The 21,592-nt window shown below is 43.3% G+C and overlaps 2 protein-coding genes across 7 annotated transcripts in view; both read right to left on the reverse strand.

Annotated features, from left to right (window-relative positions):
* The window catches only part of zgc:162472 (uncharacterized protein LOC553495 homolog), a 13,267-nt gene extending 2,284 nt beyond the window's left edge, over nucleotides 1-10,983 (reverse strand). The window contains exons 1-23 of the mRNA XM_037116800.1: nucleotides 10,836-10,983; nucleotides 9,600-9,803; nucleotides 8,852-9,497; nucleotides 8,641-8,744; nucleotides 8,489-8,548; nucleotides 8,122-8,286; nucleotides 7,760-7,893; nucleotides 7,571-7,665; nucleotides 7,398-7,452; nucleotides 7,174-7,308; nucleotides 6,803-7,021; nucleotides 6,651-6,714; nucleotides 6,373-6,559; nucleotides 6,180-6,289; nucleotides 5,598-5,982; nucleotides 5,289-5,423; nucleotides 4,848-4,884; nucleotides 4,598-4,714; nucleotides 1,362-4,500; nucleotides 1,083-1,240; nucleotides 703-956; nucleotides 220-283; nucleotides 7-142 (exon numbers count right to left, since the gene is read on the reverse strand). Coding sequence (XP_036972695.1) covers nucleotides 7-142; nucleotides 220-283; nucleotides 703-956; nucleotides 1,083-1,240; nucleotides 1,362-4,500; nucleotides 4,598-4,714; nucleotides 4,848-4,884; nucleotides 5,289-5,423; nucleotides 5,598-5,982; nucleotides 6,180-6,289; nucleotides 6,373-6,559; nucleotides 6,651-6,714; nucleotides 6,803-7,021; nucleotides 7,174-7,308; nucleotides 7,398-7,452; nucleotides 7,571-7,665; nucleotides 7,760-7,893; nucleotides 8,122-8,286; nucleotides 8,489-8,548; nucleotides 8,641-8,744; nucleotides 8,852-9,497; nucleotides 9,600-9,796 — 6,596 coding nt within the window. The 5' untranslated portion in view covers nucleotides 9,797-9,803; nucleotides 10,836-10,983. The remainder of the gene's footprint in view (nucleotides 1-6; nucleotides 143-219; nucleotides 284-702; nucleotides 957-1,082; nucleotides 1,241-1,361; nucleotides 4,501-4,597; nucleotides 4,715-4,847; nucleotides 4,885-5,288; nucleotides 5,424-5,597; nucleotides 5,983-6,179; nucleotides 6,290-6,372; nucleotides 6,560-6,650; nucleotides 6,715-6,802; nucleotides 7,022-7,173; nucleotides 7,309-7,397; nucleotides 7,453-7,570; nucleotides 7,666-7,759; nucleotides 7,894-8,121; nucleotides 8,287-8,488; nucleotides 8,549-8,640; nucleotides 8,745-8,851; nucleotides 9,498-9,599; nucleotides 9,804-10,835) is intronic.
* Nucleotides 10,984-11,843: 860 nt separating this feature from the next.
* LOC119029910 (disabled homolog 2-like) lies at nucleotides 11,844-21,326 on the reverse strand. Of its 6 annotated transcripts, XM_037117130.1 has the most exons (17): nucleotides 21,061-21,324; nucleotides 20,849-20,958; nucleotides 20,188-20,221; nucleotides 17,986-18,262; nucleotides 17,756-17,895; nucleotides 17,461-17,559; nucleotides 17,236-17,367; nucleotides 16,646-16,729; nucleotides 16,314-16,340; nucleotides 16,173-16,220; nucleotides 16,007-16,069; nucleotides 14,502-15,125; nucleotides 13,374-13,503; nucleotides 12,660-13,271; nucleotides 12,424-12,560; nucleotides 12,244-12,336; nucleotides 11,844-12,154 (listed from the first exon to the last, which is right to left on the reverse strand). In XM_037117130.1, the coding sequence occupies exons 4-16, from the start codon at nucleotides 18,119-18,121 to the stop codon at nucleotides 12,262-12,264; spliced, it is 2,307 nt and encodes a 768-aa protein (XP_036973025.1). In that variant the 5' UTR covers nucleotides 18,122-18,262; nucleotides 20,188-20,221; nucleotides 20,849-20,958; nucleotides 21,061-21,324; the 3' UTR covers nucleotides 11,844-12,154; nucleotides 12,244-12,261. The 6 variants fall into 6 exon arrangements, with proteins under 6 accessions (XP_036973025.1, XP_036973026.1, XP_036973028.1 ...); XM_037117131.1 differs by lacking the exon at nucleotides 20,188-20,221; XM_037117133.1 differs by lacking the exons at nucleotides 20,188-20,221; nucleotides 20,849-20,958 and having other exon boundaries at nucleotides 12,244-12,333; nucleotides 21,061-21,326.
* Between the last annotated feature and the right edge of the window lie 266 nt (nucleotides 21,327-21,592).

Consider the following 21,592-nt stretch of genomic DNA (forward strand, 5'->3'; position numbering starts at 1 on the left):
ACCAACCTCTGTTGCTGCGTTGATATATCTGTGACAGGGAGATAAGGGTCTGACACATCCCCCGATGAACAGACTGGGATCTCAGTCAAAGAGAGGATGAAAAACGGTTCATCTGGATCTGAAGGCACCTGCTCCGGCAGCACTGAGAGTGAGAGTTAGAGAGGTTTGAGACTAAACCATGGTGTACACAACGTAAACAATTCAACTGATCTGACTTACTGTCTGGAAATATTGTGAGACTTGGCTGACACAGGGTCCCTCCTGTACCAGATGTTGATGCATCCTGGGAGTGTGAGGAGAATCAGAGAGACACATTTGAGGATTAGTCCTTACATGTGGTGAGAGCTTTCCGACCGAGATAACACCAAACTCTTGCTGAAGTTGCATACACTTAAGTTGTTCTCAGCCCTGTCGGAGTAACTCAGGTACACCTTTATCATCTTTACCTGAAATGTTCCAGATGCTCTAAACTGGATGTTATTTAACACTTTTGACTGTATAAAAGTGATATTGTTAGCTTACCATGTTCTTTTCTCACAAATTAACTGTCAGGTTTACATGGTTCAGTCAAGTTTGCATCAGTGCGACATCAACTTAAATGGTCGTGTCACAATGTAAAGCATTACTGCTTTCTGTTTTTACACAGTGCATTTATACATTTAATTTAACAATCCTTTTGCACACATGTAAATAATATCTTACCTGATTATAACTGTCAGTTACTTGTGTCAAACAGCCTAGAGAAGATCCAGCAACATCTGGAGTGGAGTCACGTTGATTAGGTTGTTCAGTAACTTGTGTCAAGCTGGCCAGAGAGGACCCAGCATCTTCTGGAGGGGAACTTTGGTTACTATGTTGGTCAATGGCTCCCTCTACTGGTTCCTGACTCTGAGGCTGGAGTTCAGACACAGGCTTGTGGGGAAGAGAGGCATCCACACCTGAGCAGGTGGCAGAATCTGTGAAGAAAGAAGATCCATTACTCCAGTTGGAAGGTACTGCACGGCCATAGATGGCAGGAATCGTGAATATCCGCTCAGCATTCTTAAAAGTAAGTACTTTAATTTTTAAAAAAGGTGTCAAACCTGCTTCTGATTGTTTTGCATTCCTGACTTGTGGTCGTGGAGGCTGGCTTTTGCTTCCCAGGTTGGGTTTAGGTTTAACAAGCCGGCCTCTACGAGTCTGAGGAGCTTTTCTTGAGGACTTAGAAGAGTCGGCTGCCTTTGATTCATTATCATCAGTGCTTGAAGGGGAAAACACACTAAATTAGAAAAAAATAATAATTCTTTGGTAATCATCTAAAAACATCAGAATGTTGATAAGAAATGACATCTATATTTACATCGTATTGTTTTTCATCTTACCTCTGGTCATCCTTTTTATTTTCAGTCATTTCAGGATACTGATGGACTGTGTGTTGACCTTGTGCCTCAGACTCATTCTCTGAATGTGGATGCTGAGTGCTGTCTTCCAGATCTGGTATGGGCTGTGAATTAGTAGTTTTAATTTCTGTTTCTGTAGAATGATCTTCTGAAGACTGGACGTCTGGAATTGCAGTTGGATCATCTGTTGATGGCTTGGTATCGGTCTCTGTAGCCCCAAGTGTAATATCCTGTTTGCTGTTCAATTGTGAAGCAGGTCCACTCACCACCTTGTGCGGTAGAGATTCCTTTTCAATTGTGGATTTTTCACTGCACTTATTTGCAAGAACTGAGTCTGTCAACACAACATTGGAAGATGTTGCTGCATCTCCTGACGTCTCTGACTCTGCAGGTACTGGTTTTGTTGAGCTGAGATGTTCTAAGGAACAATGTGCTGATGTCAAGTGCTTGATGTCCTTCTCTGTTAATTTGTTAATGTCCACAGGCAGCTGTTCTGAGGTTATGACCGAAGTGCTCATATGATGTAGTTCTGAGGGTTTACCATCTTTTGCGTGTGCAGTTCTGGTTGATAATCCCAAACTGGGTTTTATTTTGGGTAGGTGCCGCCTTCTTCGAGGTACATTTTGTTCTGAGCCCTCTGAGCTTGAGTCTAGTGCACTTCCAGCATCAGTCTTTTGGACTTCAGCTGAAGACAATCCCTCTGTGGGTCTAGAACATGTTTCTGATGATGGTACTGAAACTGACACAGCACCAGTACTTTGGCTTGGTCTTTCAGGAGGGGTGGTACTGCAATGTGGCTGTGCTCCCTTCTCTGCGTTTGTCTTGTCAGAGGGTTCAGATATTGGAGTTGGGCCGGAGGGATTCTCAACTGGCTGCATGTTTATGACGAGGTCCTTTGTGGTTTCAGTTTTCGACCGCACAGCTCTTGATGTCTGTGGCAAGTTGGGTTTGGGTTTGACTCTCTGGAATCGACTCTTCCTGGCCTCGTGGGTCGATGGTTCTTCACTCTTTTCTTTTTCACTAGAAGGTAACTCTATTACAGGTGTAACGCAAAGATCAGGATGGTCGCTGCTCTCTTGGATAGGTACCAAGTCGATGTTTGGTTCATGCCTAACTTGTGATTCAAGGACTGCAGAGTTTAATGTCAGCAGATAAGTACAACTCGTCTCAGTTGTACCAACCTGAGACATCAGTTTTTCTTCTATGGGCTCAGATGCTGGCTTTGTGTCTCTTGTGTCTCGTGCCGTACTGGGTCCCACCTGGGCTTCAGAGTCCTGGTTTTCTGAGGCTCTCTGATCTGTTGTTGCAGAGATTGATTCTACCTGAGCAACATCCGTCCTTTTCTCATCAATTGCAGACAGGGCCTCCGTGGGTGTGACAGTAGGGCCTAGATCCCATGACGGTGTCCGATCTGAAACAGGACCAGTACTTTGATCCAGCTTTTCAGGAGAGATGGTGCCAGTTGGGTCTGCTTCAACATTTACTATTGCTTTTTTGTGGAATTCGGGGGATGTACTTGGGTTGGAGCCTTTTTCTACAGTGTTTTTTGTGGTTACAGGCTTAGAGTGTAAAGTTTTTGATATCTGTGCTACGTTGGGTTTTGGTTTGAATCTCTGGAATCGACTCTTCCGGGCCTGGTGAGTCGATGGGTCTACATTCACTTCTTTCTGACTGGCAGGTGGATCTTTTACAGGTTTAACACATGGAGCAGGATGATCACTGCTCTCTTGGACTGTGGCTGAGTCCATGTCTGAGCCTTGTCCGAGCTGTGATTCTGGGACTGCAGAATCTGATGTCAGAAAATTAATACAAGTACTTTCAGTTGTCCCAACATAAGATATCGGCTTATCCTCTTCATTTCTGGTGGCCTGTTCCATCCTGGGTTCAAGCTGAGCTTCAGCAGGGTTCCGGTTTTCTGAGGCACTCCAATCTGATGTTGCTACACCTGATTCTACCTGACCAACAACTCCAACATCTGTTTTCTTCTCCACAGCTATAGGAAGTTCCTCTGCGGATGTAAGAGTAGAGCCTAAATCCAATGATGGTATCAAATCTGAAGCAGGAGCAGGGCTCTTACTTGGTTTTTCGGGAGAGGTGGTACATGTTGGTTCTGCTTCAAGCTCTATTGTTTTTTCTTGGAAATGTGGATTTGCAGTTGGGTTGGAGTCTTTATTTACAGTGTCTTTTGTGGTTTGAGGCTTAGTTCTTGATGTCTTTGCAAGGTTGGGTTTGGGTTTCACTCTCTGGAATCGACTCTTCTTGGTCTGGCAAGTTGATGCATCTTCACTCTCTTCTTTCTGACTAACAGGTACATCTTCTACAGGTGTGACACATGGAGCAGGATGGGCACTACTCTGTGGGACTGGATCTGGATATATGTTTATCCCTTGTGATTCTGGGTCTGCTGTGTCAGATGTTACCAGATTATTGACACTATTCTTTATTGTGTGAACATTAGATATCAGTGTTTCATCTGTTGATTCAAATTTGGTGTCAGAAAAGCAGCGGCTCTGGTTCTTTGAGGTACTCTGATCAGATGTCACTACACCTGATTTTTGTTGACCAGCAGACTTCTCCTGACTGCCTGATGGCTCTTTGACTTCGATACAAGAGATTTCATCCTTTGCCAATTTTTGATAGGAGTCTGCTATCTTAGGAGTTTCTTCAGCAGCTGATAAAGTCTCAGGGGCTTGAGTGACATCAGGAGCGACTGTGTGGCTCTCTTCATCTATAGTCTTTGTATCTGTTTCTGGTTGGGATTTTGACTTTGCAGTCCTTGAGGCTTGGCCAAGGTTAGGCTTTGGTTTCACCTTGGACAAGCGTCCTTTTCTAGTTTGTGGAGAATTTTTCTTTGACTTCTCTGGACTTGCTTCTGTTTGAGGGGTAGGGTCCGGATCAGGACCAGTACTCTGATCACTGCTTTCAAAAATGGGCATGTCACCACTATCTGTTGTGCTGTTTTGTAGCTCTTCAAGGGCAACCGTTTCTGATGTTTCTGTGACTTCTTGGCCAGATGTTGCAACCATAAGAGAAGTGGCACTATCTTCCTCTTGTGCAGCAGGCTGTGATGCAACCTCTTCTTCTAGGTTTCGGATGGTGTCATCCACACTTACTGACGTCTCTGCATTAAAAGACAATGGCACATTTCAAATTTAGTGTAATTTAATGTATTACAAATAAAATCCAACAAGGAATCTTGGGGGCTCTGTGTCTCTTACCTGTTGTGTGATCTTGTATGGCTGTTGCTAGATTCTGTGCTGACTGAGAGAGGTGAGCCATGTTGCCGATGGTCAGCAGAGTCTGAGCAGCCTCATTGTAGCTCTCGTCCTCAGACACTAAAACAAAGAAGATCCCAAAACTCAATACTATGACTTTATCCAACTATCTCTATGCATATATCTATATCTATATCTATATATAATGTTTTTAAATGAGAGCCACTCAGCTCAGGATAACCCTTCAACATACCTTCTGTGTGCTCTGAAGAAAGAAAGTCTATAACATCCTGCAAGGGAAACAAAGACACTGTAAGGCCCCTTTCCTTAGATAGGGAGGTTGCCACATGTTCATCCAGCTCAATATCAAGACTGCTTGCATCTTTGTTTAAACTTGAGCTTCTTTCTTTTCCTCAATTAAAGTGTACCTCAACTGAACTTGGAAATTATGCTGTTATGTCACAATATGACTGCGTGATCCAACCACAAACTAAATGCATGCGTTAAAATGAAAAGGAGGGGACATCGGGAGAAAACTGGGTTGCATTTTATCAACGTTGGTCCTGTTGTAGATAAAGGTATGCAGATTGATCTCATCAGATTTTTAAACTCAGATCTCAGAAAATTGTATTCATGTTACTAGAGATAATTAGTCAATTTCTCTGATACTACATTTTAGGTGTTGGAAACTTACAACCAGCAGATCCAATTGATGTTCACACGGTTCAGCTGTGCCTGTCTCATTTTGTGCCAGCTCGAAAGAGGAATCAGGGCACAAAGCATCTTGGGAGATGCCCAACACATCAGGCATATTGGCCAAGATATCAAGCTATGCGTGGGATGGGGGGGAGTCAGAGTGAAGGGGTTGAATTATGGAATGTAAAACCATGCACAAAAAAAAGTAATGACAACATAAACACACAAAAAAATGCTTTTATGTCAAAATAAAATTAATGAATGGCATGTATCTGTGCACGAAATGATGGGAAATGGTTTTTCATACCTCCTCCATAGTCTCTTCCACTTCTGAAATCACAGGTTGTGGGGAACGCAGGCTGGCAGGAACAAATGCAGGGGCAATGCTGTCTTTACTATATGAATGGTGTTGCTCCTTCTCCATCTCTTCTTCCCCCCACTGCTGTTCATTCCCCTCATCACTGGATTCTGACTGAGAAGCCCTGAGGGTGACTAGTTTGGGCTTTTTAGACTCTTGGGTTGATTGGGGCTTTGATGATCTTCCCCTCTTGGCCGTGCATTTGGTTTTAGGCTTGGCAGCAGAAGCAGTGGACGCAGCTGGTGAGGCAGGAGTGGCTTCAGATGCAGACGAGTGTGGATCATCTTTGGCAGGGTAAGTCAAGGGTTTGGTGGGTTTGGGCACTCTCCCATATCTACAAAACACAATCACACACTGATGAACAACTTCCTTCTTAAATTATTGATTATAATAATATAAAATCATAATTATCTGAACAAGGACACTTCGACACGCAGCTAGGAGGAGCTGGGATTCGAACTTGTCACCTTCTGATCGCTAGACGACCCGCTCTACCCACTGAGCCACAGCTGCACCAATTATATATAGTACCTGGTAGGTCTTGGAGGTTGAACAGAAGCGTCCTCTTCTTCAGAGGAAATGTCATCATCGGCTGACATCCTCTTATTGGCTTGCCTTATAGGTGATGCATCTTTATTTCCCTAAAAGGATAGCATAACATTTAGTAAAGCAAAATATCAGTAGGTAGAAAGATCCGATGATGCTCTGAAACTGAAATAATAACCTGCTCTTTGTCACTCACACTCCCATCCCCTTTATCTGCTGCACCATCTTTGGCCTTCGTGGAGGGGGCTGGAGACTTTTTACCTAACTTCCGGCCCAAAGGCAGCAGTGGTTTTGGGGCTCTGCCTCGTGAAAGTTTAGCTGGCTTGATTATGGTGTCCTTAGCTGCATTCTCAGTCTTTTCAGACCTGAATATCAGGACCAAACAACATTTTTTAAGCCAACGAAGAGTCATTAAACATTTTTTTATCCAAAACAATTTTCTTTAAGTTTCATTACATGTCTGAATTAGTGCGATCCTCAGGAAGTGCTGCCTCGGTTTCTTCAGGTATGTAGGCTTCATCTGAGAATATCAAATAAAACAAAACTGAGCCGCATGCAACACACAAGGAGAATCTGTGATGACATTAAATAAGAGAATGACCATGTACCTTGATCATTGCTTTTTTCACACTTTTTGTTTTTCTTGTCATTTGGTTCCTCAGTCGAGCCATCCTCTTTAGTCTTTCTTTTGCGTTTCTTCTTGGGCTTAGGAATGGGGGTTCCATTCTCATTCTCTTTCTCTCCCTCTTCCTCTAACTCAGGCATTTCTTTCTCCTCTTCCTCATCTTCCTCCTCCACATCACTCAGCTTCCTTCCTGCTTTTTTGCCTGTAGAGGATATTAGAACACATAAGGATTGCTGAATTAGCCAAACTCAGTAGAGACAGTTATCAAATTTGTAACCCAGAATACTGTTAAGTTATAACAATACAGAACTCACTGAGTATCAAACAAGATACCCTGTCTGCAGAGACAATTACCTTTTGCCTTTTTCTTGCGCTTCTTCGGTGAGTTCTTCTCAGCGAGTGACTTGAGTTTTTTCCTGTTTTTCTGAACTTCCAGGATCTTCTCTAGCAGCTTAGAAAAATACTCTATGTCCAGTTTACGCCTCTCTCCTACAAAACAATCACCAGTAAATGCTGCATCAAAATCCATTCAATGTAATATTCAACAAGTGTAAAACATTGTGCAACTGAATACTTACTGAAAGCTTTGTCAATCCTCCAAGCATTCGCGCGCTCTTCTTTTTTGAATTTGTTCTGAAAGTTTAAATCAATGCAAGGAACACAAACATTATATTGAGTTTTCAGCGAGGCAGCCTGTTGCTTCGTCTGATTATATTGAATAAATGTGCGTATATCTGTAGTCAACACTAACCTTTATCTCTGATCGAGCTCTGTGAGGAAACAGCTGACAAATCATGGAGAAGTCTGTCCCCACCATGCTAATTGCCAGGAAGAACATGTCTGTCTCTGATGGAAAACAGCAATCACGACATGAAAAAACAAAATGAACAAGGAATCAGAGCAGATGTGTGCTATTCAGGTGTCTTAATATCAGACCAACCTTCATTGGACCAGGGTTTCGAATAGGTCCCTTTCCTGAAGCTTGAGTAAGTTGTAGTGGAGCCACGCTCAAAGATAGGATCACGGTCCTGAATAGTGTTTGGCCCTTTGGCTCGCTGGACTTCCACTGTCAAACTGAGATGCAGATTAAGAGGATGTATTAAGGCAATACGTTTTTTCCAGAATCTTCAATATCACAATAATGTAGCGATGTTTATATATTGAAAAGACAAAAAAAAAAATCACATCTCTGGAGGATGTTATAGATGCATTTAAAGACACTGTTAGTTCCTATTCTTATCAACATTAACTGAATAAAAGGTAAGTAGATATGCATGGAATAGCCAGTAGAAATGTACTGACCTCTCTTCATCAATGATCAGTGAGCCATCCTCGGCCACTTTCACCTGAGGGACCATGGGTGCATCATCCTGCTCTTCCTCTGCTGCTGCTGCCTCCTCGTCTTCCTCCTCCCTTGGGCTTGCAATTTTAGAGGGGACTTCAGGCTCCTGTGCTTTTTCTGGTGACCTGCAGGGAGAACATCGTAAACATCAGGCAGAACAAAAAAGGTTGATGTACTGTTGCTGATGACAGAGATATTGATTAAAAATGTAGTACACTATCCAAATTATTCCATCATTTATACTCGCTTATAAACACATCACATCCTTTTCAATGCTGTGTAAGGAGGGATACAAATAAGGACCAAGAGTTGATGGCGTAAACTTACTCTTCACAATCTGGAGAAGTTGGGACCACAGTCTCATTTTCTGGAGCTTCTAAACTAGATCTAGACAAATAACATATTATGGTCAGTTCCACTAAACAACCAATCAATTAAATGTTACACAAGCTCGACAAAGTTGCAGAGTAGACACTTACGGCATGGGGTTAGACATCGGTAGGTAACGGATGAGGTCCCTCATGGTCATTTTGGCAGGGTCTATAGAATATTCCTTTGGACGTGCCTTAGCTTTCTTGATTTTCTGTAACATCAAATGATAACACCCTTTAAATGTAATGATTACAATAGAACTAAAAGATTGGGGAGAAGTGTTCCTTATAATTAAAACTACTTGTTTAGTTAACTTACCTTTTCTTTGTGCAACTCCTGTCTGAGCAGTTCTCTGAGCTTTCTGGCCTTTGCAAGCCTCTGCAAGTCTGAGGGGTCATTCAGGAGCCTACTCAAAGTATACGCTGGTGGTGACAGTGAAAGCCCACTCTTGGATGACACTAGAGTCTTGGCTTTCTCTGATATCTCAATAGATTCTCTGTCTGGTAGCGAGGGGGGGACTTTATCTGTTAATCTGGAAGGAGCTTCTTTAACCTGACTGCCTGACGTGCTCTCCAATTGTTTGCTGCTCTCTGATGGTGGTTGGGTTTGTTCTCCTCCTGAGTCCTCAGCAAGAGGAACAGCTGAAGGTCCTGAACCGTCAGAAGGGATAAGGGTGGGTTTAGGTTGCACTTTGGGCTGCTTGCTCTCCTCTGAAAGCCTTCGTCGCCTTGGAGACTGGAGTCCTTGAGGGGCTGCTGTAGTCGCACTTTGGCTGCTAGTTGTTGGCTTGTCGAGGTCTGAGACAGGGACTTCAATGGGAGCTGCAGAGACCGCTTTGACAGGGGTCTTTGGAGACCGGGCAAGGGCGGAAGGGCGGCCGGGGGCCACTTTGGGCTTGATAGAAAACCGCTTCCTTCTCTGGACTGCTGCTGAGGAGCTGGAACCTTCCCCATTTTGGTCATCCCTACAGAGTTGTAAGAATTTACATTCTTTGTTATATTCAGTTGTACATAACAAAAGTAGTGGTAAAACACATTTTAGAGGTCATGTACTGCTCGTCACTCACCCTGGGGCTGTGGGTTTTTCTGACGGGGTCACAACAGACTTGTTATCGGTCACTGCAGCACCAGCGCTGCTCTCACCGACATCCTTGGGGGTCTCATCGGCCTCCTGGTTTACTGACGGGGCTTCCTGAGGTGTTGCTGCTGTTCTCCCTGCCGTACCAACGTTGGGCCGAATGCTGAACCTCGACCGCCGAAACATTTTTGACCTGGAACACACACAGGAAGTCAAAGCCGCATCAACACTCTAACAATACCTGACAACCAGCTGAGAGTGGAATAACTTAGGAAAATGACTCAGACATTGTGTAGCTAAGGTGCAAAAGAAAACCACAGGTGACCAACACCTTTTTCACAGAACAACTGGAACATTTGGACAGATTTCAATGTGTTATCAATTCAACTGATCAAATACCTTCAGTGGAAGGTGATCAGTCGATCAGATGGTGCTTTGATTATGTGAATAACTGAAAACCGATGTGTATTTTTCTTGTCTTGCCCAATAAACATTAAGTATATACAATAGTTCTGTACTTTCAGCTGTAGTGGTGTATTTAATTTCATTTATGTGATACTCCTCTCACCACAGTTAAATGTAATATATTAATACGTAATTTGGTGATTTGAATTGATTAAAAATGCAAAAAAAAAACAAAACAACGTTGTTCAACAACGCTGATAAAACATCACAGGATGTTTTGATACAATTACTGCCTGATGCTAACTCGCTGAAACTCAGACTGCAGAGCTTGTTATTGTCATGTTGGCTGTATCTGCAGGACCAAAACATCCTTTACAGACAGGGTTTATCTCACTGTCAGCACTGTCAAAACACACCAACAATCCTGAAAAGCAAGACTTACTTACTGCTGTGAAACCAACACGACTACGTCCCTCTAGATATCGTGCTGTAGTGCAAAGCTCAGCTATACGTTAAAGTGACAGGACTAGTGACGTTGACAGCCGAGAAGCCGTTAAGTCTGACTGAAACGTTAAAGAAACAAACTCACGAGATTGTAGCCACACGTCTGGTGAGCTAACGCACCGTATTCAAACGAAAACACGTTTCAACAACGCAGAAAACAAGTCGGAAAGTGCTCAAACCCTGGGCTTAAACTCGCATGTCAACACTAGCAGTGTGCGAGACTCGGACCGCTATATTCTTAATATTCAGAAGCTAAGACAGCTACGTTTGTTATTTTATCACGCCTACGCGCGTTGTTTAGCTGCTAGCAACGTACCTGTTCAGGTGAATGTCGTCTGCGGGGAGAAATAAGCTTTCATTTATCGACGACGGGTTGGAAGTGAGTAGCGGACCCCATGCACACACTAACCCGCCATGTTTTTCAGTGACGCGGTCATTGCTTGAGAGAAGGGGGTTATGGGAAATGTAGTTGGGAGCTGCAAGTAGGAGGATGAGGCAAGATCATAATGTCTACAGGTAAGAATGAACTTCCTTCTCAAGGATTGAAAACAGGAAACATTATCTGTATAACTCAGTGGCAGAAGGACTATTCAGGTGTTTACTTTAAGTAAAAGGAACAATACACAAATCTAAAAATACTCATAATTTTAGTTTTAGTAGGCCTACAGAAGGAGCTATAAGCAGCAAGGAAGTGTGCTTTAGAAAATAATGAATATTTTTCATTATCAGAATTATGTAACATATAAGAAGCATTTAATGTTTTCCCCAATTGCAGAGGCTAATTTAGATTATTTAAAATACTAGAAGTTATGTTTACTGATAACAATTCATCGCATTTTACAAGCTGGTCATCTACTTTGAATGTATGATGTAAAATTTAATTAAAAAAATAAAAATAAAGAATGCAGCATTTCTTCTTTACAGAAAATGAAAATACTCAAGTAAAGCACACATTTCTATACCCACTGATAAACACATTTTGACAGATACTGTATATGTTAGTTACTTTGTGGATTTAAATTATTAAATCAGTGACGAATCTATTATATAGCCTAATAATAAAGACTTAATTTAGCCATTCTTTTGCATTATTACTTTAACTTTTGATACTTTAAGTACGTTTTGCTGATAATTTTACTTCTTCTTTAGTGAGAAATGGCATTTGTTACAATTAAATCTAGTTGAGATCCTGCACACAAAGAAATTTCTGAACTCACTAGTGTTCACCAATGGCAAACTCAGTCTGAAGAGGACAATGGACTGGAATGGAATGGAATGGAATGGAATGGAATGGAATGGAATGGAATGTGCCAACACCTTGCAGTGTTATGATTGAATTATTTTATTTCTTTAAACACAGACAGCATCAGCAGTGAACCTCTTTGGACATGCCCGTTCTCCCACACACACCACATTTCGTTCTTCAGCAGATCATGACAAAACATTTACTTCTTAGATCAGTGGTCTTTAGCAATAAGGGAACTACTGATTGGACAGAAAAAAAAGACAACAACAACAACAAAAGAAGGACGGGTCAGGGACGAGAGTAAGAAGAGTTCATCATTTTGGATTGTCTTGCGCGGCTCGTCCCAAAGATGTTATTTGATGTGAGGGTCTCCATTTTCACCATTTCAACTGTGAGGGCAGAGAGAAGGGACAAAAGTCAAAGCGGTCCTCATCTTATATAAATTCAGGTTCGGAAATGAACAAATATGAACACTTACTTATACACAAAGTTATGGTCAAGCAAAGGGATTTCCAAATGGATCCCCAAAAGCAGCCGTTGAACCAGCAGTCTGACCAGCTGTAGCCGTCTGCTGTAAGGTTAAGAAAAAATTACAAATGAATACTGTGACACTTGGCGTGTGGTATACATTGTATGTGTCTGTGTGAATCGTCTGTACCATAGCTACAGGTGGTGCTCCAAACGGACTGGAATTTGGGGCTCCAAATGCGTCATCAAACATGTCTTGACTGTTTGCAGCGGGAGTAGAGGAGAAGGCTGGTGCTGCAGCTGTAGCAGGAGCTGGTTTAGGAATATCTAAAGAGAAGACAGAGGACACGGTTAGTGACGGATCTCACAGTCTTCTTGCAAAAGTTAAACTGCGTGGACTCCTATGCCTAACCGCAGCTGGTTTACCATTAACAACTGGTGGCATTTGCTTGATTTCAAAGTCGTCATGATCTGCGGTATCCTGAGCCAAGCCCACTTTACTGGAAAAGTACTGATCGAATGCCACGTTGTTGTTGGCGGCTGGAGCGGCGTTGGACTCCCCTTTCCTCGCCGGGATGGCAGGGGGTTTGGCAATCTGGAAGTCCTTGAACATGTCCTTTCCAGTCTTCTTCTCTTTATCTCCGAGGGGGTCCAAAGCTGTGAAGGCACTGTTTTCTACCCTTACTTCCTTAGCCGGTGGCCTTGGAGGAGGGCGTGCCGGGCCTTGCTGGTCACCCATCGCAGGGAATGCACCCGACAGGAAAGGATTGGTCATGGCTCCTGCTGGCCCAGCAGCTGGAGGTGCAGGAAAGATGTGGGGTGGGGATAAAGGTGGAGCAATGTGAGGTGGAAACTGGCCCCAGGCTGTGGGTGGTATTGGTAGACCACCAAAGGCAGATGGCTGCGGGAAGCTGGGATGCCTTGGGACTGGAGCGCTCATTCCCGGCATGGCGAACATGGAGGGTGCAGTGGTGGCGGCTCCCCACATGCCTGCAGCAGGGATACATGTGGTAGCTGGAGGACCCAACTGAAGATTCCCTGAATATAAAGACAAAGGAATATGCACGTTTAGAGGCGATTAAAGTCCAAACAACATCTTCAAATTTGGATAAGACACAAAGTTCCCCTCTTGTTGATTACCAAGAGCAGCTATGGAGGATGGAGTGGAGCTGGCAGGTGTACTGTTGAAAAGGTCAGCTGAAGCAGGTGACGCTTCAGAGGGAGCAGGAGCAGCAAACAGGTCTGCTCCAAACAGGTCACTAGCTGTGGACTATTCACAGAAAATAAAGCAAAAATATGAAGTACAGCTGCACCACATTGGTGTACCTGATGTCACCCTGTTGGTGTTGTTCCTAGAACATCAGAAATAATGACATTTCAGGGCCCATTATTGCAGCTGACCTGGAACAACTAATTAAGTGTCCAATCTGTAAGATATTTGATTGTTTCATTCCCAACTCTTCAAATACTGATGCTTTGGGTTGGTGGCCAGCCCAGGCAACCCAAAGTGTCAGTATCTGATGAAATGGGAACAATGCTCAACAAATCAGACCTTTTATGTCGCTCCAGGACCATCAGTTCAACTCGTAAAAAAAGAAATGAAGTCCATCTCTGGAGCAAGCTATTGGGGCCAAATGGTTTTGGATACGTTTAAGGAACAAAAATACTTGGTTAATTTCAGGAAAAACATTACTGTGATGATCCTGGATAAACATTAATTATGATGTTCCAGGAACAACACCAACTGGACGATATAAGAGACTGAGCAGCACTATGACATAATTTCTTTATATAATAACCAATAAACTATTCAATACTTAAAAAATAGTATTACAGCTAAAAATTATTAACCACAATCATCTAGTCAGAAATAGCCTTGATTTGCCTAAAGATGAATACATATGCATGCTTTGCCACTCACCTGGGCTTTTGTCACTGAAGCATGATTGTTAGAAAACAGATTAAGAGCGGAGATGAAAAAAAGGGTCAAAGTGTTATTCTTTGAAGCCAGTTAGAGAAGCATGTGACCACCGGTGCATGCAAAAAGACAGGACGGATCCAAATGACAAGCCCTTAACAGTATTCCCTAATTACAGGCCTTGTATGTCATCTTAACCAAATGCATCCCTTGCACGTTCCTGTGAGACACCAATGCAAAACCCAAATGCTCAGAAAGGGAGGTGTTAGCAAACGTATTGTGCATAAACCCATTTTCAGGCATCACACATGCATCTCTCTACTGCGATTCATCTAGCTATGGAATTTCACCTTTGCACTCCGTCGACCTCGTCCAGCCTTAGAGCTCTGTGGAGGCGGATTTATGACTACTGAATCCTTGCTAATCGTCACCGGGGGTTGCGGGGGCAGAGTTATGCCGTTAGAGGAAGGGGCAGTTTGCAAAGATGAGTCAAAAAATGGGTTTTTGTTTGACAGAGCCAGTCCAGAGTCATTCCCGTCCATCATGGTAATCGTGTTGCCCTGAGATATTTTGCCCCCCAGTGGCCACTGTCCGTTACTGAGAGCGAGGATCATGGTCTTACTGGATAACCCATTTATCTGCTGACTGAGGTGTTCAGAGTCTCCCTTCAAACCACCATTGGTAATTGTATTACTAGCGTTGCCAGCAGTGCTGTTTAGGTGATTAGTGGTGGTGAGGGAGATGTGTGGATTATCGGATGCCGACCGAGTGGGTGATTTAGAAAGGGGGTCATCTCTGAAAGGGTCAGTGTCGGGGGTTGGAAAGTAGCCAAATGTGGAGGAAAAGGGATTCTCTGTCTGGGGAGATGCCCGACGGTCGGGGGCACAGGAAGTTACAAAGGAGTTTCCCTTTATGCAATTCTGATTGCTGTCAACTTCAGCAGAGAAGTCCAGCAAGAGAATATCATTAGAGTCCTGGTTAACATGAGAGGGACAGTGGGAGAGAGAAAAGAAGAATTTATGAATCAGTTCTGCAGAGGGAGAAAAACACGTGTTACCAAAATGAAAAATGAATTACATGGTGTGAAAAGACAAGAGATTTTAAAGCTGCTACCTGTAGAATATTGACCTCCAAGTAACACAGTTTAAAGTCCTTCTTCCAGGAAAAAAAAACAAAGTTGTTCTTACATAGATTCTTACTTCCTTGGACAACATCAAGGAAAACACCACAGGTACAAGACTCCAGGTGTCACAAAAGTCAACACCAATGTCTCTTCAATAGATTCTACTTGTAGCAGCTTTAAGGTTTGATAGACAACATTGAGATTGGTATACATGGAGCAGACACTCAATTCTTAAAAAGGTCCTTTGACTTAAGTCTAAATTGTACAATTTCTAAAATCTGATACTCCCAATCAGTAATTAAACACAAACAAATGTGACTTTTTAAGAATTGAGTTCATTGCACATGGAATGATCTTGGATGTACTGAAGTTATTCATTGGAGACATGTTTTTTTTTCTTCTTACAAATGCATTAAATCAGATCAAAACACAGCATGTAGAAAAACATAGTGATACGACTGCATTATTCTTACCATTTTCAAAAAATCTTCCCCTAGCGAAATAATACAGCATAAAAGTCTGATACTGATACTGTCCATTGCTGCTGATACTTTCACAGCACTTCTATAGCACAAAGACTGCTCTATTTATTAAAAAAAGAAAAGAATTTGGCACCTTTAAGTTGTGTCAAAAAAGTATAATACTGTAAATATCCAGCTACACTTCATTGACTATGTTTCCACTATGTTGCCCAAATGAAGGGAACATTTTACACTATGGCACCACACTTACATTTGGAGCCTGGATGTCTGGAGGGGTCGACATGTCTCCAAAAAGGTCGAGCTGCTCCACTGGCTGGATGTCAAAAGGGAACAGAAACGTACTGTATTTATTCAGCTCTTAATAAATCCTTCAAATTAATATTCAACTGTAAACACAACAGAGCAGAAATTCCTACTTGGGCAGCTTTTGCTTTGTCCACACTTAGCGAGGCGTCGCTTCCATTCTGAGGACAACATGGAAAAAAGCAGAAGGTTGAGTAAGGATTTTAAAGGGAGCACTGAAAGAGGAAAAACAACGCACGCTTCCAAGTGCTTACCTCAACTACAGCGCTGCCATTTTCACCCTGTAAACAGAGGCAGACTGTTAATGATTGTACTCATTTTCTTATTTCACCGAGGCATGTGTCATTTCACATCATTTCAGTGGAATGTCTGAAGATGTGATTCATTGAAGGAACACAGAGAGGCAGTGTTGGCATCCAGCAGGTAGTGCACACAGTGTGTACCCTGTCAGCCCTCCCACACGACCAATGCCAAAGTGCTTTTCTTTCGGAGAGAAAATGTTTTCACTGTTCAGCTTTTTGGAAGAAGAAGAAGAAAAAAAAAAACTTTTTCCAGTTTAAAGTCAAACGCCTCTGGGAACAGTTACCTTCTGCGAGGCCTCTGCCTCCTTCTTCCTCATGTTGAAGATGACATGGAACAGATCTTTCAGGTCAACCACCAGCGGCTCTGCCTGTGAGGTGAAGGAAATCCACCCAACCTTTATTTTCATAGCTGATTGCATAAGATGACGATAAAAGACAGGTAGTTAAAAAGGTTCACTATGAAAGAATTGGCCAGCTGCCAACTTCATCCTCAAAACAAGTAGTCGCTAACTGCTGCTCACTGTAGCTGTCGTTAGCAAGTTAGCTCAATTTAGCCATCCAGATAGCTGTCCTGACTGAGAGGTCTGGGGAAGTGTTGAGTCTTACACAGCTAGCAGAGTAGCTTCGGACCAAGGCTAGCTGATCAGCAAGCTATCACCACAACGCAAAACATCGCTATCATAACGACAAAACGGTTTTTTCTTGACATTTTGTTGATGATTTTTTTTTTTATGTTTTCAACTAGTATTCTTACAAAGTGCACCTTTAAGATCATGAAAGCTAAATAATACAAGGTAATACAAGCAATAAGAGAGAATAAGAGGAGTTACGATTGCGTTGATGTCCAGAGTGTGACTGTGCGAGTGTGTATCACCTGTTGTGCGGTCTTTATGGCAAAGAACTGATGCTGCCCTTCTGCTCCGCACACGTAACCAAACGCCCTGTTGTCTGTCACGTCTCGGGCGATGAAGGAGATCTTGTTCACCACGTGCTCATGTTCAATCACCTGGGATACAAAGACCATTGTTTTACCAGCTGGCCAATCGAAAATCAACCGAGTGCGATGTGACGGTAATGGGAAGGAGACGGCAGAACTCACCCCCGATCTCTCATCGATGATCTTGATGCCCGACAAGGAAATGTTGATCCAGATCCTCTGTTTGTGTTTGCCTTGGGACCGAGCAGCTACGGCCATACCCTGGTGGAAGATAAATAATATATAGTCTGACCTTTTATCTTAACAAACCCTAATTTCTGTACATTTTGTGCACACTGTCGCCCTCTGCTGCTGCAGCAAATCTGTGTATAAATATGTGTATTGGAAAACATTAGAGATTCAGGTTTTATTATAGTTATAAAGCTAGCAGAGCACACTCCGAGGCCCCACGCTGTACCTTGAGTTTCATCATGGAGTCCTGGCACATCTTGTCTCCTCTGGCCTCTTGGACATCATCGACGCCAATCAGCTTGGCCTTGTACCTCACGCCGTCCCCTTGAAACCTGCCCACCAGGTACTCATCTGTCTTCTCTGAAACTGTAAAGCAACAAAGCTATCATTTCTAAAAGTTCCGGAGGAGATAAATCTTGGAATTAACTACAATCATCACATTTTTCTGTCACTCACCCTTCTTCTTCTCTTTCCTGAATGGGACCTTGGATGTGGCGGGGGAGGTGGGGGGGCTGTTGGAGGCTGTGGTCGGGGACGCGACGCTGGGATCAGCAGGAGGGACGGGCGCGCTGTTCTCCACCTCTGCAGACATGGTGTGGAGGGAGCCTCAGTTGAACGGCCAGGGGAAAGGGGGGCTGGGCGTAAAGCAGACGGCAGCTCCGTGTTCAGGGGTCAGCGAGGTCAACCGAACAGATGACTCCTAACACCCACACATGCTTTTCTTGTTGGTTGTCTGGAGGAGGAAAACAGGCGAAGTGGTGACAGTGCATGTGGGGAGAGAGAGAAGAAGAAGAAAAAAAAAAAGAAAGGTGAAGGAGAAGGAATGTTAATACACACTGTTCCCTGGTGAAACTGCTAATAAGTCACTGGTCAAAAGCAGGGCTGCATGATGAGTAAAATGAATCAAACTGTGATTGTGATATGATTCATGATTTCTTGGACGGATCGCTGTTGCTTCACATTCTCATTTTCACTGAAAAAAAAAAAAAAACTTGTGAAATAATGATGCTGTGTCATTTGTTGGGATCCGCGCCCAAAAGAAAAACACGTTTTCTTACATCTGGAGAACCACATCAGTCAGCCAGGGCATCTGTGCAGCACTGCAGCCTTTTCTTACATCTCACCTTAAATCATACAAATTCAGCTTCTGCAGCTTGAATTTAAAAAAGGTTTCTCAAGCAGCTGCCGAAAACCTCATAAACAATCACATTCTTTTAACAATCCACAGTGACCGTTTACAACCACCCTCCTGACAGAGAAGCAGAAGAAGACACATGACCCATAAAACATCAGTCTCATAAGGACGGGACAAACACACTTTAACCCTGCTGTGTCAGTTGTTCAGCCCTGTAAAGATCCCTAAGATCCTAAAGGTCCTGCACGTCTTGAATCCATAAAACTTTATTAAGGGAGGACCATTAAAAGACAACTTCTTAGACTCCAGATTTTGTAAGTTATGTTTCAGACTCATTAAAAAAAAACCCTTTTTAAAATATCTGAGCTGTGCCAAACATGGCTCATCATCAGAAACATCATCATCAATCATCAGTTCTGAACCTCTCTGTATTCACCATGCAGGAAACACAAGGGCCGTGTCACATGAGACAAAAATCACAGCCGACTGTAGCGGACGCTCCGGCGAGGTTCTGTTCACCTACCTCTCCTCAATCACATCACATATAATAAACTCATGCCATGTGGATTAACCACAGACAACATTTAGTCACCTAATGAATCAAGCAATCAGTGACAATCAGCCATAAAGAACTCCAGCTCTGCAAAAACCACTGGAAAACTACCAAGTCAAACACTGCTCTGCGTGAGACGTACATACCTTTAGGACCAGTTCCAGAAGCAACACTGGCTTCGATACGAGTGTAAAGAGGCTGTGAGCGCCGGAGGACGGACCAAAGGTTGAAAGTGGGCAAAGGTTGAGCAATTACCTGAGGTTAATCTTACGCTAGAGGAGCAAGAGATCCCGTGATGCCCAGCTAAGCATCTATGAAACGATGATTGGAGCCTTTGGAACGATCATTTACTGACAACGCTGTCCACATTATCAGGCTGCCAATAAAGCCAACACTCAGCAGCGACGATGTGATGGGAGAACAATCCAAATGCACCTGTGTGATTACGGAAGGTAATTTGTTTGATTCATAAAGGAAATGAGAGTCACAGGAGATAAGATAAGAGACAGGAACTGTGGAGGCCAGTGAGTGTGTTCCTGGTTTGTGCCAGCTGTTACCTCTCTAAGAATCATATCTAACCCTTTATAGGGTACCGACACACAAATACACAGATTCTGTAAACAACCCAGGGACCAACGCTGTTTTTTTTTTCCACCACCAAGTGTTTTCACTAGCTGTTTCAATGAGTTGTCACATCACAAGAGCTACTGTACAGCTGTAAAACAATAAAAAACGTCATTTTATCCACCAGCACCGGATTTAATTCCAAGAAAACGAGCAGGGAAAGGGCCTGCTGCGTTCACAGTTCCACTCGGTGACATTCAAGTTCCTTGAGAGACACAGTGACACACAGGCTGTTTTCTGTGCAAGAAAGCATAGAAAAAAAAAAAAACAAGACACAACCCTAATCACTTGTTGATGCTCCATTTACACGAGCCTGACACATGACCGCGCTTGTCCAGTAACTTACATTTGGCAGAGTCCCTGGAGCTGGAGGACAGGGGCTGATAAAAAAAGGGCAAAATGTCAGCCGCAGATTGGAGTTAACGGATTACACTTTAACAACAAATGACGGCTCTTCTGATGGATCCAGATGAACGATGGGAAGCGCGCGGGGGGGGGGGGCGTGAAGCTGTGTGACACAAACAGTCACAAAGCGACAAAAGTGTGAATTCATATTTGTCAGCAGAATAACTGGCGTGCAAGGGGCAGAAATGTCACAATCCTGGGCCGTCAGGAAACGTAAACTGCTGCACATCTGGAGGAAATCAGAGGAAATGACTCAGTCTGCAAGTGAATGAGATGGTGAAATACCACAGGCCCACTGTGAACACAAAGGGCATGCAGACACTTTCATACAAAATGTGTGTTTTTGTGCAACAAGGCGAGGGTACAGATATGTAGATCTGTGGCTGAAAGATGCAACTTAAAACCTTTTTTTGGGGGGGGGGTGACAGATTTAAATTTTGAGAAGAGAGTGTTCTGGAAAAAGAGGGAGAAAAAAGTGTTTTATAATGTTTGTTATTCCAACAGTTGAGACAGGAAAGGAGCCACAGAGTGAGTCACAAATGACAACAGAGAAATGCTGAAAGTTCACCCTCCCCAGAGAAAAGTGATGAGCCTTTCCCTACAGTTAATCTGGAAAAACAAAACTGATTTGAGGTCAGTTTCAAGGCTGAAGAGCAGCTCCCAGCTTCAGGTCATCATCATGGCTTTTTACAGGCGACACTTGAACCTTACTCTGTTAAAAGAAAAACAACCTGTAGTCTTGTGGCAGATCCTTAATTCATGCATGGATGGAAAGAAAAACAGAAAAAAAGTTACCGACACAGCAAACACCTACCTGTGTTTTTGGGGGGTGGGGGGGGAGAAAGCGCGCAGTTAAAAGATGTAGAAACTCTGCTTTCTGATCCCCGGCGATGACTCCTCCGCAGCTCCGGCGCAACAAAACAAAAAAATGAGTAGAAGCCAAACAGAGCGTCGGAAAACGGAGCAGGAGTCAGATGTTTTCCGCTAAACGCCGTGGACAGAAAGGAGAGACTGCTGCAGAACTCCCAGTTTAACCCCTTCACTGACTGACAGGCGGACAGACCTAACGCACTGCAGATTTCAACTTGGAGAGAGCGAGCGAGAGCGAGAGAGAGAGGGGGGGCGGTGCGTTCACGTGAACGAGAATATCAGCGGCGGTCAGATGGCCCATATGGAGACACACGTAGAGGAAAAGTGGGTCACGTCAGATGTTGTGTTATATCACGGGGGAAACGGATTTGATTTGATGTGATTCTTATTTTTAAAATCACTTCACAAATACAGTGTGTCCTCCATTAAAGCAGCAGCAGCAGATCTAATTCAGAGCTCTTCAATCAGGTTTAACA

This window comes from Acanthopagrus latus, chromosome 12 (assembly GCF_904848185.1).
Source record: "Acanthopagrus latus isolate v.2019 chromosome 12, fAcaLat1.1, whole genome shotgun sequence".
In the NCBI taxonomy this organism is placed as follows: domain Eukaryota; kingdom Metazoa; phylum Chordata; class Actinopteri; order Spariformes; family Sparidae; genus Acanthopagrus; species Acanthopagrus latus.